This window comes from Physeter macrocephalus, chromosome 6 (assembly GCF_002837175.3).
Source record: "Physeter macrocephalus isolate SW-GA chromosome 6, ASM283717v5, whole genome shotgun sequence".
Lineage (NCBI taxonomy): Eukaryota > Metazoa > Chordata > Mammalia > Artiodactyla > Physeteridae > Physeter > Physeter macrocephalus.
Genome location: NC_041219.1, coordinates 61805361 through 61821207, shown reverse-complemented (window position 1 = coordinate 61821207; position 15847 = coordinate 61805361). Strand labels below are relative to the sequence as shown.

At 45.7% G+C, this 15847-nt stretch overlaps 1 protein-coding gene across 1 annotated transcript in view; it reads right to left on the bottom strand.

The window, feature by feature from the left end:
- FAM234B (family with sequence similarity 234 member B) overlaps window positions 1–15847 on the bottom strand; it is a 28235-nt gene that overhangs the window by 5216 nt on the left and 7172 nt on the right. Inside the window, exons 2-5 of the mRNA XM_028491041.2 lie at window positions 12884–13282; window positions 9132–9230; window positions 5158–5346; window positions 3632–3762 (exon numbers count right to left, since the gene is read on the bottom strand). Of these exons, the coding sequence (XP_028346842.1) occupies window positions 3632–3762; window positions 5158–5346; window positions 9132–9230; window positions 12884–13282 (818 nt within the window). The remainder of the gene's footprint in view (window positions 1–3631; window positions 3763–5157; window positions 5347–9131; window positions 9231–12883; window positions 13283–15847) is intronic.

Sequence of the window (15847 nt, the reverse complement as noted above, 5' to 3'; positions counted from 1 at the left end):
CGCAAGAGGGAGGGGATACGGGGATATATGTATATGTATAGCTGATTCACTTTGTTATACAGCAGAAACTAACACACCATTGTGAAGCAATTACACTCCAATAAAGATTTTTAAAAAAAATAACCTATATGGGAAAAGAATCTGAAAAAGAATGGATATTATATGTATAACTGAATCACTCTGCTGTACACCTGAAACTAGCACAACATTGGAAATGAACTATCCTCCAATATAAAATAAAAATTAAATTAAAAAAAAAAGAAACTCCCCATACTTTCCACTTTGGGACCTTCTGAGAATCACTCCCTGATGGATGTAATCACTAAAATGTTCCCTACTCCCAGGTCTCTTTATTCACAGGGACTGGAATGAAAAAAGATTACGTGAAGAATTCCTGACATTTTGGTTCAGCCTACTTGGAGACCAGTTGAAGAAAAACAAACAGAAAGGACCCCCAGAAGTGACTAGCCTTCGGAAATGTCCCTCACTATCTATCTTCTTTTCCCGCACCTCACAAACATAAAGTATCGTCTGAGGTACTAGAGCAGGGCTCCCGAACCTGTGACTGGTGGAGCGCTCTGAGTTAGTTTATGGTGCTCTTGACAGAAAACCGTAAAGTACTGATAGATTTCATTCCATTCTAGATAATTTTACTTGCAGATTTTGTAACTCCACTCCATAGATACATTGCAAAAATCACAACAAGGTCTAGTAAAATTAAAATAAGCTATCAAATGAGGCACAACGACCGGTAGCCACATTTTCCCACAAATATTCCTGGCTGATCGTTGTCCAAGAGCCTTTCCTGGCAGACTCACACTAGACAGTCTGAGAAAAAGTCTAAGAGAAAGTGTGACAGAAGCTCTGAGAAAAGCTTCAGGAATAAAAACTTTAAATTGAGATAATTCTGTCCATTAATATATTCTTTCCTGTGATTTACGGGAAAAAAAAAAAAAAACGACTACTATTTTATCTGTGCAGAGAAGAACTAGTTCCAGGTCACTGGAGTTCCAGCAAAGCGTAACTGAGAAGCATAATTTAGGGACCACTGTACCAGAACCAAAATCTGCAGGTACAGCTTAAACGACAACTCTTTCTTTGGTTGCTGTTGTTATTACTTGTTTGACTTACAATTTTTTTCTATGTATATCTTATGAGCTTTCTATCCGTCTGTCTCATTGTTTTATAGTTGCAATAAAAGTTAAGTATATATAGTAAAACCAATAATATGTACACTTGGTGAAAAACAGGCACCACTCTGGGCATTTCTTGTACGTTAGTTCTAATTTTCGTAACCATCGTGCAAGTAGAAGAACATCCCCGCTTTACATACGAAGTAACCAGGGCTGGGATAGGCTCTGTGGTTGGCCCAAGGCCACAGGGCAGCAGAGCGGGAATTCGAACATAGACCCTATCAGGCTCCCAAGCTCTGCCATGCCGGTCGATGGAACCTGGAAAATGGGTTCAGAATGGTAATTTATTCACTTAATCTCACAAAGAGAATTTATTTAAACCCAAGCCCTTGTAATGAGAAGGTTTCAAGCAGCATTTCTAATAATGGTACTAGGAAATGACCAAAGTTGACACTTTCCCTGTAAGAGACAAGGACCACCTAACATGGAACATACCTGCAATTCCCCAATGACCAGAACGGCAAGATCTCTAATGCCATCTTCATCCAGGTCTGGCAGCACCACGCCTGGGGCAGCCAGGGTACCGTTGGGTAAGTAGTGTGGGTCTAAAGTCCAAATGGCTTTCCCTGGGGAAAGATAAGTACACGCATCACAATTAGGGATTTCTGCCTCTGCAAAAGGCAGATGCAATGCTCCCAGGCCAGAAAAGAGACTCAACAGGCTGAGGGACAGACAGCAACTCCTACACACTTTTTCCTTTCATTTTTATCTTACTGGGGAGAAATGGAGCAGGGTATGAACTGAAATCCTCAAGTATCTGGCTAAACAAGCCCATGTAATAACTTCACACCTGGATTTTTTAGGTAACATGGACATGCTGAAGACTCTCTAAGAAAGAAGAGCCCACTTGTCTGGGACGGAGGAACTGATCTGTTAAGAGATGATTCCAACTCCTAAGGAACCATCCAGGGGCAGCCAAACAGAAGCCCAACTCGCTCCTTCTACCATGTGTTCATGTAAGTAGAGAAATCATAAAAGGTCTTCAAGATGAATTCAGTGCTAGAGTTAACTCACACGCAAATTTTTTTCACTCAGAAGAACCCAAACTCCAACCTCTACAACTAGGAAGGAGGCTACTTTACTCAGCTTCACTCAAGTCGAAGGTTAATGAGCTCACTGGAAGTATAAGACTCTGTAAGGAGCCTTCATTCTATTCGATTCTCTTCCATTCCTTTTGTCACATATATGTCTGAATGTGATAAAAAGATAAAAGAGGCCAAATCAACATGCCTCCACAAACCTTAGTTTCTTCACCGGCATATTTTTCAGTGGTTAATGCCCAAGTTTACATATGAACCCTTGTATGTCAAATATTGAATACAAAGAGAAAAAGCTCCATGGTCTTCCACACAAAGAACAGAGAAGGGAGATTACTTAGAAACTGAAAGCCTTGGGATAGGTCCTGTTTGCATAACTGAGGTTAGCCCCATCCTATCACCAAGCAGGCGGAGCCAGGGGTCTATTACTCACTCTCCCCGAAACCTTTCTCCTTATTTCCCTTAATATCCACCTTGCAGAGCAGGAAATCAGACCTCTCACCGTGGGACAGTGGAACGGTCCCTTCCCTACCAGACTGTTCTAACCTGAGATGAGGCCTCCCAGGAACAGGGATCTCTCGTGGTCAGTGATCTTTTTTTTTTCCTTTAATTTATTTATTTATTTATTTATTTTTGGCTGTGTTGGGTCTTCGTTGCGGTGCGCGGGCTTCTCACTGCGGTGGCTTCTCTTGCTGCGGAGCACGGGCTCCGGGCGCGCGGGCTTCAGTAGCTGTGGCACGCGGACTCCGTAGCTGTGGCTCGTGGGCTCTAGAGCACAGGCTCACTAGTTGTGGCGCACGGGCAGCATAATTTAGGGACCACTGTACCAGAACCAAAATCTGCAGGTACAGCTTAAACGACAACTCTTTCTTTGGTTGCTGTTGTTATTACTTGTTTGACTTACAATTTTTTTCTATGTATATCTTATGAGCTTTCTATCCGTCTGTCTCATTGTTTTAGAGTTGCAATAAAAGTTAAGTATATATAGTAAAACCAATAATATGTACACTTGGTGAAAAACAGGCACCACTCTGGGCATTTCTTGTACGTTAGTTCTAATTTTCGTAACCATCGTGCAAGTAGAAGAACATCCCCGCTTTACATACGAAGTAACCAGGGCTGGGATAGGCTCTGTGGTTGGCCCAAGGCCACAGGGCAGCAGAGCGGGAATTCGAACATAGACCCTATCAGGCTCCCAAGCTCTGCCATGCCGGTCGATGGAACCTGGAAAATGGGTTCAGAATGGTAATTTATTCACTTAATCTCACAAAGAGAATTTATTTAAACCCAAGCCCTTGTAATGAGAAGGTTTCAAGCAGCATTTCTAATAATGGTACTAGGAAATGACCAAAGTTGACACTTTCCCTGTAAGAGACAAGGACCACCTAACATGGAACATACCTGCAATTCCCCAATGACCAGAACGGCAAGATCTCTAATGCCATCTTCATCCAGGTCTGGCAGCACCACGCCTGGGGCAGCCAGGGTACCGTTGGGTAAGTAGTGTGGGTCTAAAGTCCAAATGGCTTTCCCTGGGGAAAGATAAGTACACGCATCACAATTAGGGATTTCTGCCTCTGCAAAAGGCAGATGCAATGCTCCCAGGCCAGAAAAGAGACTCAACAGGCTGAGGGACAGACAGCAACTCCTACACACTTTTTCCTTTCATTTTTATCTTACTGGGGAGAAATGGAGCAGGGTATGAACTGAAATCCTCAAGTATCTGGCTAAACAAGCCCATGTAATAACTTCACACCTGGATTTTTTAGGTAACATGGACATGCTGAAGACTCTCTAAGAAAGAAGAGCCCACTTGTCTGGGACGGAGGAACTGATCTGTTAAGAGATGATTCCAACTCCTAAGGAACCATCCAGGGGCAGCCAAACAGAAGCCCAACTCGCTCCTTCTACCATGTGTTCATGTAAGTAGAGAAATCATAAAAGGTCTTCAAGATGAATTCAGTGCTAGAGTTAACTCACACGCAAATTTTTTTCACTCAGAAGAACCCAAACTCCAACCTCTACAACTAGGAAGGAGGCTACTTTACTCAGCTTCACTCAAGTCGAAGGTTAATGAGCTCACTGGAAGTATAAGACTCTGTAAGGAGCCTTCATTCTATTCGATTGTCTTCCATTCCTTTTGTCACATATATGTCTGAATGTGATAAAAAGATAAAAGAGGCCAAATCAACATGCCTCCACAAACCTTAGTTTCTTCACCGGCATATTTTTCAGTGGTTAATGCCCAAGTTTACATATGAACCCTTGTATGTCAAATATTGAATACAAAGAGAAAAAGCTCCATGGTCTTCCACACAAAGAACAGAGAAGGGAGATTACTTAGAAACTGAAAGCCTTGGGATAGGTCCTGTTTGCATAACTGAGGTTAGCCCCATCCTATCACCAAGCAGGCGGAGCCAGGGGTCTATTACTCACTCTCCCCGAAACCTTTCTCCTTATTTCCCTTAATATCCACCTTGCAGAGCAGGAAATCAGACCTCTCACCGTGGGACAGTGGAACGGTCCCTTCCCTACCAGACTGTTCTAACCTGAGATGAGGCCTCCCAGGAACAGGGATCTCTCGTGGTCAGTGATCTTTTTTTTTTCCTTTAATTTATTTATTTAATTATTTATTTTTGGCTGTGTTGGGTCTTCGTTGCGGTGCGCGGGCTTCTCACTGCGGTGGCTTCTCTTGCTGCGGAGCACGGGCTCCGGGCGCGCGGGCTTCAGTAGCTGTGGCACGCGGACTCCGTAGCTGTGGCTCGTGGGCTCTAGAGCACAGGCTCACTAGTTGTGGCGCACGGGCTTAGCTGCTCCGCGGCACGTGGGATCTTCCCGGACCAGGCACGAACCCGTGTCCCCTGCATCGGCAGGCGGATTCTCAACCACTGCGCCACCAGCGAAGCCCCGCAGTCAGTGATGTTTACCTGATGTCGCGTTGAATGCGCTGAGCATCTTGTGTGTCCCCGTCACAAGGCAGACGGTTTCGGCCGCTCTCCCTGGCATTAGATCCAGACAGGTAATATCTCGGGCCTCCTCGGGGAGGGGACTAGACCAGAGCGTACTGCCATTCATCCCCGAAAGGCACACGAGGACAGCAGGTGGCCTTGAGACACCTAAAAGCACACAAGAGACAAGAAAGGGCAGGAGGCAGAGGAGATAAGAGGGAGAGATGAGCGGGGGGCTAGAAAACCAAAAGGAAATAGAGGTAAGGCAGCAACTCGGACCTATACGCTCAGCTCCCTCCTGTATTTCTGGCGACAAGGTCTGCAAACAGAGTACCTGTCACATCTGTTCAACACCTCTCTCACGTAAGACGACATCCTCCAGGCAACCCGTGTGCACCTCTACTCTCCCAACACACTTGTTGACATGTCTGTCACCTTAGCCCCCGCTTAACACAGATATCCTTAAGGCTAAAACCTGTCACGTTCATTTCTGCATCCTCAGTGCTTTGCAAAGCGCCGAGCATATCTAGCAGCCAAGTGCTTTCTGAATAAAAGGAGCAAAACCAAGAATATGGAAAAGGAGTGCTTGGAAACAAACAAACAAAAAAAATGGGAAGCAAAGCTAGGCTCAGAAAATTGACACTGATCTAGAATATGTATAGAGCAGGAAGCAGAGTACCTGAATTCTAATCATCGCTAGCAAATGCTCCCTGAGATCAGAAAACAATCTCTTTACAAAATAAACCTGGGGAATAAAAAAGGTAATGAAGAACCTAAGGGCAAGACGGGAATAAAGACACAGACCTACTAGAGCATGGACTTGAGGAGATGGGGAGGGGGAAGGGTAAGCTGTGACGAAGTGAGAGAGTGGCATGGACATATATACACTACCAAATGTAAAATAGATAGCTAGTGGGAAGCAGCCGCATAGCACAGGGAGATCAGCTCGGTGCTTTGTGACCACCTAGAGGGGTGGGATAGGGAGGGTGGGAGGGAGGGAGACGCAAGAGGGAAGAGATATGGGAACATATGTATATGTATAACTGATTCACTTTGCAGAAACTAACACACCATTGTAAAGCAATTATACTCCAATAAAGATGTTAAAATAAATAAATAAATAAAATAAACCTGGGAACTTCCCTGGCGGTCCAGCGGTTAAGACTCCACACTTCCAATGCAGCGGGCATGGGTTCGATCCCTAGTCAGGGAATTAAGATCCCACAAGCCGAGTGGCACAGCCAAAAAGTGAAACAAACCAACCAAAAACCCTGAAGATTATACTTAGCAAAGATCAGGAGGTCCTCCTGGTCTAGAGTTCCAGGGAATCAGCTGATCTGGCCCCAGTCAAGAAAGAATACTTGGGCAAACTTAATACCTAGCTGGCAAAGGATTCGAGCAGCTCACCTCTTTAACAAACAATCCTTTATGTCACTCAATTAACCTACCAGAATAATAACTTTCTCTCTTGCCAGTTTCACATTCACTTTCAGGATAGGGATACGGCCCACCTCACACACTTCCACTTCTCACTTCTAGCAACAGCTAATAAGGATAAGGACGTGTAGGTTTTAGAGCTTCATTGTACCTCTTCCTCAGAACTGCTAATTAAACATACAACCTAAAAACAAGTGACAAACTGGTTTGCCCTTTCAGACCTTGATGCCAGAAGCAGCAGTTTACATGACAAATCTCAGCAATGTATGTTACCCCCCGGACTTCCCAGGGATGTTCTGATTAATAGACTGTGCTGTCCTTCCTCCCTCATGACCCTATCGACTCCACATCAATTGCGTGACTCGTCTTTTTCCCGGAGGTGATGGGGCATCCCTTTCCCTTCACACCACGACTCCTTGAGGCAGAGACACACTCTTCTTGTTTAGCTCAAAAGACCCAGTGCAGCTCTATGTAAGATGCACAGCAGGTTGCCGGATGAATGAACAAATGAACAAACGAATAAGAAACACAATCCTCCTCATGTTCAGTGGCACAGATCTTTGAACCCACTGGCTGGGGTTATGGGCACAGCAATTTGACGTTAAGGGTCAAGGGCAGGAACTCCAGAGTCTACCGGCTATACCATTTGGATTCCGGCTCTACCACTACCAGCTGTGAGACTGATCAAGTTCCTTAACCTCACTATCCCTTAGTTTCCCCAACTGCAAAATATTAGTCCACATTATAGGTACATTGAGGGATAAATTCGTTCATAATATGTTATGTACTTACAACAGTGCATAGCACATACAAAGTACCATGTGTTAGTTAGCGCTATTATTATTTTTATAATCTATAACCAAATCAGGCTGGTCCATATTGTGTCCAAACTCATGGCCTTGCCATCATGAGTCCTGATACGTAGCAAACCATGTAAAATACCAAATGACTGAAAAAAATCTCTAAAAGTGGATGGGGGAAGTTTTTACTTCAAAGGCTAATGAGTCATAGGCAGAAAAAAACATAATTAAGGTTGAATCATATAAAAGTCAATTTCCAGGCTGGAGGTTCTTCCCATAAAAAACGCTATGCCCAAATTGCTTCTGCATATTGCAGAAGCCCCAGAAAGGTATTTCTAATAACATCAGAGAGGCATGCAGCCTAGAATTCTCTATAACACACCTAAATGTTTACTCCAAGGCCTGAATGATTAAAAAACCGTTGGTAGGGCATCCTCAGCCTCAAACCAGAGTTCCTGTATCAGTTTACAGACTTCAGTTCGAATCTACTTAAATGGAGGCTGCAGGACAAACCAAAAGCCCTGATGTACCTATAATGAAAATGCAACTTTGTTGTTTTTTTTTTTTTTTTGCAGTTGTATCAGCTGGGGTCCCAAAAACACCCAGCTCACTCAATTAGGGTAAGTTGTGGAGGTTTAATAAAGAGACTGTCGGGACTTCCCTGGCGGTGCAGTGGTTAAGACTCCACGCTCCCAATGCAGGGGGCCTGGGTTCAATCCCTGGTCGGGGAACTAGATCCCACATGCATGCCGCAACTAGGGGTTTGCATGCCGCAACTGAGGAGCCCTCGAGCCACAACTAAGGAGCCCTCCTGCCACAACTAAGACCCAGCATAACAAAATAAATAAATAATTTTAAAAAATAAATAAATAAAGAGACTGTTTACAAAGATGTGGTCGAGGTGTAGGGAAACCACAAGAGATAGTACAGCCCCTCAGAACTGTTGCCACGCCCAGGCCCAAAGAGACAGGGGGAGGAAGCGTTTCCTGGAATCCAGAAAAAGAAAGTCCTGTAAGAGGACCACCTCGAGAGAGGCTGTGACCTCTGATCAAGGATGTAGCCAGCCTGAGGTGGCCCGGGCAGAGGGGAGCCAGGGGAATAAATACCCTCTGGTCACTCTCTTCCTCTCCTCCAGCTTCTGGCCTGTGCTCCCCATTGGCCAAACGCAGTGGAAGTCTGCAGGCCTGGGACCTGACGTAATGCACACGGGTCAGCCTCCCGTCCCGCGGGGAGCAGGAGGGAGAGCAGAGATGGAAGAGCAGACAGACGGGGTCAAAGGAAAACACCCAGCCAAGAGGCTGGGTGTGTATAAAGATATGTTAGAACGTGAGCAAAAGCTTTCTGCCAGGGAGGGGACGGTAGAGAGAGTCTATGTTTATCATCATCTAAGAGGCCAGGGAGAACCGACTCAGAAAACTCAAGCAACCTAAGTGCTGGTGCTGTTCAGGGCAGGCGTGCGGCCAAGGAACCTCCTCCCTGGGTCTCAGGTTGGTCCCTGGACCGGGGCGTCCTCCAGCTCTCGTGCTCTGTGATTCCCTGAACCAGGCGTCACGCACGTGCGGGAGCCTCCCGACGAGGCCCATCGTGTGTGCCGGATCCCCGAGGGCTTTCTCCTCGCTGCAGCCCCCTCAGGAGGCAGCCCCAGCGCATCCTCTTAGCTCACACCCTCCACTCAACCAGCTTCTCCCGCCGAGGCCCCCAAAGACACCCTCTTACCAGCGGTGCTCCTGTTCCCTGATGTCACGAAGGAGAGGAGCACGTCACGCAGGCCGTCTCCATTCACGTCCGCCAGGTCCAGTGGAGACAGGTCCCCACCTGATGGACACATGAGAAACACAGGGTCCTCAGCAAGTTACACAGACCAGCTCCCTGCTCCAGGCTGGAAAGGGAAGGCTCCGTAAAAACCAGGCAGACTTCTGGGTCCTAGATAAGATACACAGACCCACTTCTGCCTGTGCCTCTCGCCAAGGACAGCTAGAATCCCTGGGCATTAAACATAAAACAAACCTGAGAAGACTCTGGAAGGCAGAGAGAAGGCAGACCGGCTGGGGACGGCGAGACCCAAGGACAAGCTGGTGGCTCCCCTGGGTTTTCTTTGACCTCATATCCCAGACAGGGTGCTGCAGAAGCTGGCAACCCAGAAATGCCAACAGGGACACACAGAAGGCCCCAGAAGAGCTGGTCCCCACCCAAAGGACAGGAAAGGCACAGCCTAGCAAGACAGAAAAGTTTTCCACAAGAACTGCTCTACTCCAACCAAACACCACAGATAAAACTGTGGTCCCAGCCAGCCCACCAGGGTCAGGTCAGAGAAGGCTGGGTGGGGAGGCTGTACTCCCACCCCACCTAGCAGCACTCAGGCCTCCATAGACAAGGGAAGCCTACGGTTCTATCCCCACCGAGCATTAACGGGGCAGCCGCCCAGCCCTGGTGTCAGCAGAGGCCTGATGGGAGCCTGGACCGCCATCTCCACCCAGCAGTGACCAGGTAGGTAGCGTGATGCCCCCCCCCACAACTCCAAACGGTGTGGAGTCAGAGGATGCTTGCTTGCCAAATTCGGAGAGAACTCACACATGGCTAGTGCAAGTGTAAACTGGTACAACCACTGCGGAAAATAATTTAACAGGAACTCCTAGGGCTGGACATGCACATACCCTGGAACCCAGCCATTTCACCCCCAGGTTTACGCCCTAGAGAAATCCTTACACACTCCAACAGGAAACATGCACAAGAATCTTCTTAGTGGCATTACTTATTTTTTAAAAAACAGAAGTCACCTAAATGCTCATCGACAGTAAAATGGATCGATAAATCATAGGACATTCATACCGTGGAAAATTAGTGGTGAAAATAAACTCGAGTGACAGTACACTGATACGGATAAACCTCAAACATATTATTTAAATATGCTGAACAAAAAAGCAAGTCACAGACGACTACATGATTATATCAATATTTATATGAAATTCAAAAACAGGCAAAATTAAAGAATACACCATTTAGAGATGCATATCTATGTGGTAAAACTTTAAACACAAGTAAAGGAAAAACGACACAAAACTCAGGAGAGGAGAACCCTCTGGCGGGGAGGGGGGATATGGTGAGGAACGACACATGGGGAATTGCAAGGATCTTTACAAGGTCCTATTTCTTAAACTCGGTGGTGGATACACCAAGAATTCGTTACTAGTCTTTACGCTGTGTATAAATATTACAAGAGCTAACTTAGAAACAAACAAAAAAGGAAGGAAGAGAGGGAGAGACATTCTATGTGTAGGAACATATCGTAAGACCTATCCACCCAGTTTTGCCTTAAGAGAAAGTAAAGATGAGCGAACTCATCAGAAGCTAATTCAGCTGGGATCAGAGAAGGGTCAGAGAGAAAATGTTTCTAGATCAAGATGATGCAGGGGTGTGGGCATACTGTAGGGAAGGGAAAATTTTTCCTCTGCCTTCTTAAGGTTTCTAGCTGAGACTGACATAAGACAGATGAACAAGGGAAAAGCACTCAAATTTTATTTAATAAAATTGTGCATGTGCATGGGAGTTCCCACAGTTAAATGAAGACCCAAAGACGTGGCTAGGCCGCAGTGTTTATATCCCGCATAGCACGAAGAGTGGCGACTGGAAACGTAACTAAAATATATGAGGGAACTACCGGAAGATGAGAGTTATTCTAACAAGGTCTGTTCGTACAAATGTCTCTCTGCCTCAACCCCCTGTCTCTGGTGATAAGAGTGTTCTTTCCTCCTGGAATAGGGAGGGCATCTTTCACCTGGGAGTTTCATCTCCTGCTTCCAGGAAGAATCGAAGGTCAGAGTGGCCCTCTTGCACCTGCTATTGGTCAAAAGCCTTTAACTCAAAATGGTCAATACACCAAAGCGCCACGTTGGGCTGGTGTGTTCTGAGCCCCTTCAGCCTGGTGCAGTTTTTTTTTGTTGTTGTTGTTTTGTTTTTTTTTGCGGTACGCGGGCCTCTCACTGTTGTGGCCTCTTCCCCTGCGGAGCGCAGGCTCCGGACGCGCAGTCTCAGCGGCCATGGCCCACGGGCCCAGCCGCTCCACGGCATGTGGGATCCTCCCCGACCGGGGCACGAACCCGCGTCCCCTGCATCGGCAGGTGGACTCCCAGTCACTGCGCCACCAGGGAAGCCCCCTGGTGCAGTTTTTGAGGGACAGGACCGTTCAGCGCTGACAGTTAGATGGGATCCCCAGTCTTGACCCAGAGCAAGCTGTTTTAAAGAAACCTGCTCCACAACCTAAATGTCCATTAACAGATGAATGGATAAAGAAGATACAGTACATATATACAGTGGAATATTACTCAGCCATAAAAAAGAAAGAAATTTTGCCATTTGCAGCAACATGGATGGATTTGGAGGCTGTCATCCTAAGTGAACTAACTCAGACAGAGAAAGACAAATACCGTATATCACTTATATGTGGAATCTCAAAAACACAACATACTACTGAATATAACAAAAAGAAGCAGACTCACAGATACAGAGAACAAACTAGTGGTTACCAGTGGGGAGAGGGAAGGAGGAGGGGCAATGTAGGGGTAGGGGATTAAAAAGAAGGGGTTTACAAGAAATCATGTGTGTGAAACTTTTGAAAATTGGAAAGCACGGTAAAATTTAAAGACTCTTTCATTCAATAAAAAAAATAATAATAAAAATAAAAAATAAAGAAACCTGCTCCAAAATGAGACAAAATAGCCAAAATTACTTGGGTAGCACCATCCCAACCATTAGGAGCAAGAAAGAAAAGTTGCAGCAAGGAAGCAACTCTCTTCTCCTTGAAAAGAAATTATTTGATAAACAACAAGTTCCCACTGCCTAGCACAGGGACCTATATTCAATATCCTGTAATAAATCTTTTCCATAGTGGAAAAGAATATGAAAAAGAGGATGTGTACAAAACTGAATCACTTTGCTGTACACCAGAAACTAACACAACACTGTAAATCAACTATACTTCGATTAAAAATAAAAAGAAATTTAAAAAAAAGAAATTATTTGAAAATTCAATTTAGATCAGCCTTCTACAATCAACAAAACCTCAAGGGCCCTACAGGAACTGTGGCCTCTGGCCTGGCCAGGATGGGAGCTTCACTTTTCTCTGTAAACCGCCCTTCCCACAGCTTTGCTCTCCCCTCATGCAGCCTCGGCTGCACAGCAGGACTCGGCAAACCCGGGCTCTCTCCTCCCTGCGTCTAATTAAGACCTTCTCCAGAGACACACAGCGCAGCGACCCTCCCAAGTTTTTGGAGCCATACAGATCCATCTTTCTGTCTCATTTCAAATCCTAACCTCCCAACCACCTCCACACACAGGGGGAGAAATGCTCGATGACACACACGTTAATTTGTAAAGACTTGGAGGAAATTTTCAACGTAATCAAAAGCTTGCCGGAATGACACGCGATCGTGAGGTTTTACAGACTTAGAGCTAAAACTCCCGCAGCTCACCTCCGTGGGGGCCCAAGTGGCGGCTCCACGCGCTGTGCAGGTCTCGCGGGGGACAGGGGATCAGGAAGGCACACACGAGCACCAGGACCGTGGAGATCACCAGCATCAGCAGAAAGACGGATGTGCGCACGTAGGACGCGATGGAGGAGGCCGTCTTCTGCTCCAGGCCCCCCAGGGGCTCCAAGGGGCACCCCTCCGTGGTGACCTCCGAGAGGTGGGGCTTGCCAGCCCCTGTGACCTCAGCATCCGAGTCAGGCTCCGGTGCTTCTCCCAGCGGACTCTTCCCGTTCTTGACCCCTCCGTTCTTCTGCTGCAGGTTAAGCACGAGATCATCTTCACTCTCGTCACTGTCGGCCTGTGTGAGGGGGTCATACTCCCCCAGGTCCGGGCTCTTCTTCCCTGAAAAGACACAAAGCCAGACGGTCAAGGAGAACCTGGAAGGAGGGACCTTCGGCAAACACACAGCAACAGTAAACACCTAGGAGAACACACAGAAGAGAACAGAACGGAGCAAATCTACGTTGACAAGCCTGAACCTTGGAGCCGTCTATAAAATAGATTCCAGCGAAAAGGGAGAAAGAATGGGGGGAAAAAAAGAAAATCAGTGCTCTAGAATTATTGCTTTCATGAGCTTAAGAACATTGGAAAAGAAACAGAGAAAGTGGCAAATTTCAAATACATTTTAGCTGTTGTTTTTATTTTAAAGCCCTCTCTTATTTGTGTGACTCCCACTAACGAAAAAGACCACAGCTCTTCTATGAAAGCTTCCGCACACCTGATGTGCATATTTCCTTTGATTTTCTTAGACTGGTGATGTTCCGATCTTTCCTGCGACTCCTCTAAACTTTTTTTTAACTTTTTCAAAAAATTAAATTATTTATTTATTTATTTTTGGCTACATTGGGTCTTTGCTGCTGTGCGCGGGCTTTCTCTAGTTGCAGCGAGCAGGGGCTACTCTTCGTTGGGGCGCGCGGGCTTCTCAGTGCGGTGGCTCCTCTTGTGGAGCACGGGTTCTAGGCGCACAGGCTTCAGTAGTTGTGGCACGTGGGCTCAGTAGCTGTGGCTCGCGGGCTCTAGAGCGCAGACTCAGTAGCTGTGGCGCACGGGCTTAGTTGCTCCGCGGCATGTGGGATCTTCCCGGACCAGGGCTCGAACCCGTGTCCCCTGCATTGGCAGGCAGACGCCCAACCACTGCGCCACCAGGGAAGTCCCTCTTTAAAGTCTTTATTGAATTTGTTACAACATTGTTTCTGTTTTCTGTTTTGGTTTTTTGACCCCCAGGCATGTGGGATCTTAGCTCCCTGACCAGGGATTGAATCCACACCCCCTGCATTGGAAGGCAAAGTCTTAACCACTGGACAGCCAGGGAAGTCCCTCCACTAAACCTTTAGAACTGTTCTCTGCACACTGCTCCTCACAGGCCAATATATGTGACTTCCCAGTTGTTGCTATGGAAACCACGTAGAAAGTCAAATGCTGAAAGTCATCTGGAGACGTCTTACCAAAAACTTACTTTTGAGAACCTTCCTGCAAGTCTATCGCCCTTTCAGTACATGTTTCAGTAAACAGTGGTTACCTGAAAATTGCTATTCTGAGCCTGCATGCCGAGAGGGGCGGGATCCAGCCGGCACAAGGAGGTGGAGGACTCGTCTTGAGGCTGGTTTACACGACAAGCACCCTGGTTTTACTTAGACCATATCTTTGCAGGGGTGGCAAGAGACAGACATTACGCGGAGCTTAAGCCCACCTCTTCCTGAGCCACCCCTGGTCCTTGCAGCCAGCGACTGGATGAGTTTATGCCTTTATTTGAGGCTATAGCCAAATAAAAACCAAGAAAAAGTTTCTGGTTTTGGAAATTACCTGGTAAGCTATCACTAATGTAAACTCTATGGTTAAATCCTTTGTTAAGAAGACATATAAAAAAGAAAATACAACCCAGATATTTTAAAGGGGAAAAGGAAGCATTTCTCATGTTCTCTGCCTCTGGTCACTGTGATCTTGGTGATGTCACTTCATTTTGTCCAATTAATACTGAATTTGATTTTCTAAGGTATTAAGTTATAAGAAAATTAAGCAATTATTAGAAATTTAATGCAAAATAGTACCTCCAGGATATGCCACAGAGTCAGTGCAGCTGATTCCCATAATTTTTATATTTCCTCTATGAACCAAATGGTTTTATTAATTAGGGCCCATCATTCCCTAACCATCCCAGATAACTTTATTTATAATAGTTTGCAAACAGAACCATAGGTTGTTGTAATATTAACTCTAATACTTTTTTAAGTTTTTTTTTTTTTTTTTTTGCTAAAATAAAATACACCTGACAGAATGTTTTAAATGTGCTGCCTGCATATGGTGGAGTATTATTCAGCCTTCAAAAGTAAGGAAATTCTGACACATGCTACATACAACACCGATGAGTCTTGAGGTCATTATGTTACGTGAAATCAGCCAGTCACCAAAACACAAATACCGTATGATTCTACTTATATGTAGTCACATTCATAGAAACAGGAAGTAGAATGGTGGTTTCCAGCACCTGGAGGGAGAGGTCCATGGTGGCGTTGTTGTTTAGTGGGTATAGAATTTCAGCTTTGCAAGACGAAAAAGTTCTGGAGCTTGGTTGTACAACAGTGTGAGTGTTCTTAACCAGACCGTGCACTTAAAAATGGTTAAGATGCTAAATTTTATAATGTGTATTTTAGCACAATTTTTTAAATTTCAAGTTAAAAAAAAGAACAAACTTGACAAAGAGGAAAACATATACAGCAGCCCCAAATCTCAGGGTTCTTAGAGACTTTGAAGGTCACATAATCCACCTCCACCCCTGTTCCAAACATGCACCTCCTTACCAACGCCCACCAGGCAGTCACTCAGCATACACCTCAGCGGAAGCCTTATCAGGGAACTCACGACCCTCCCATCTAGAAAGCAGCGCCTTACTCTGATTCAGGAATCTAC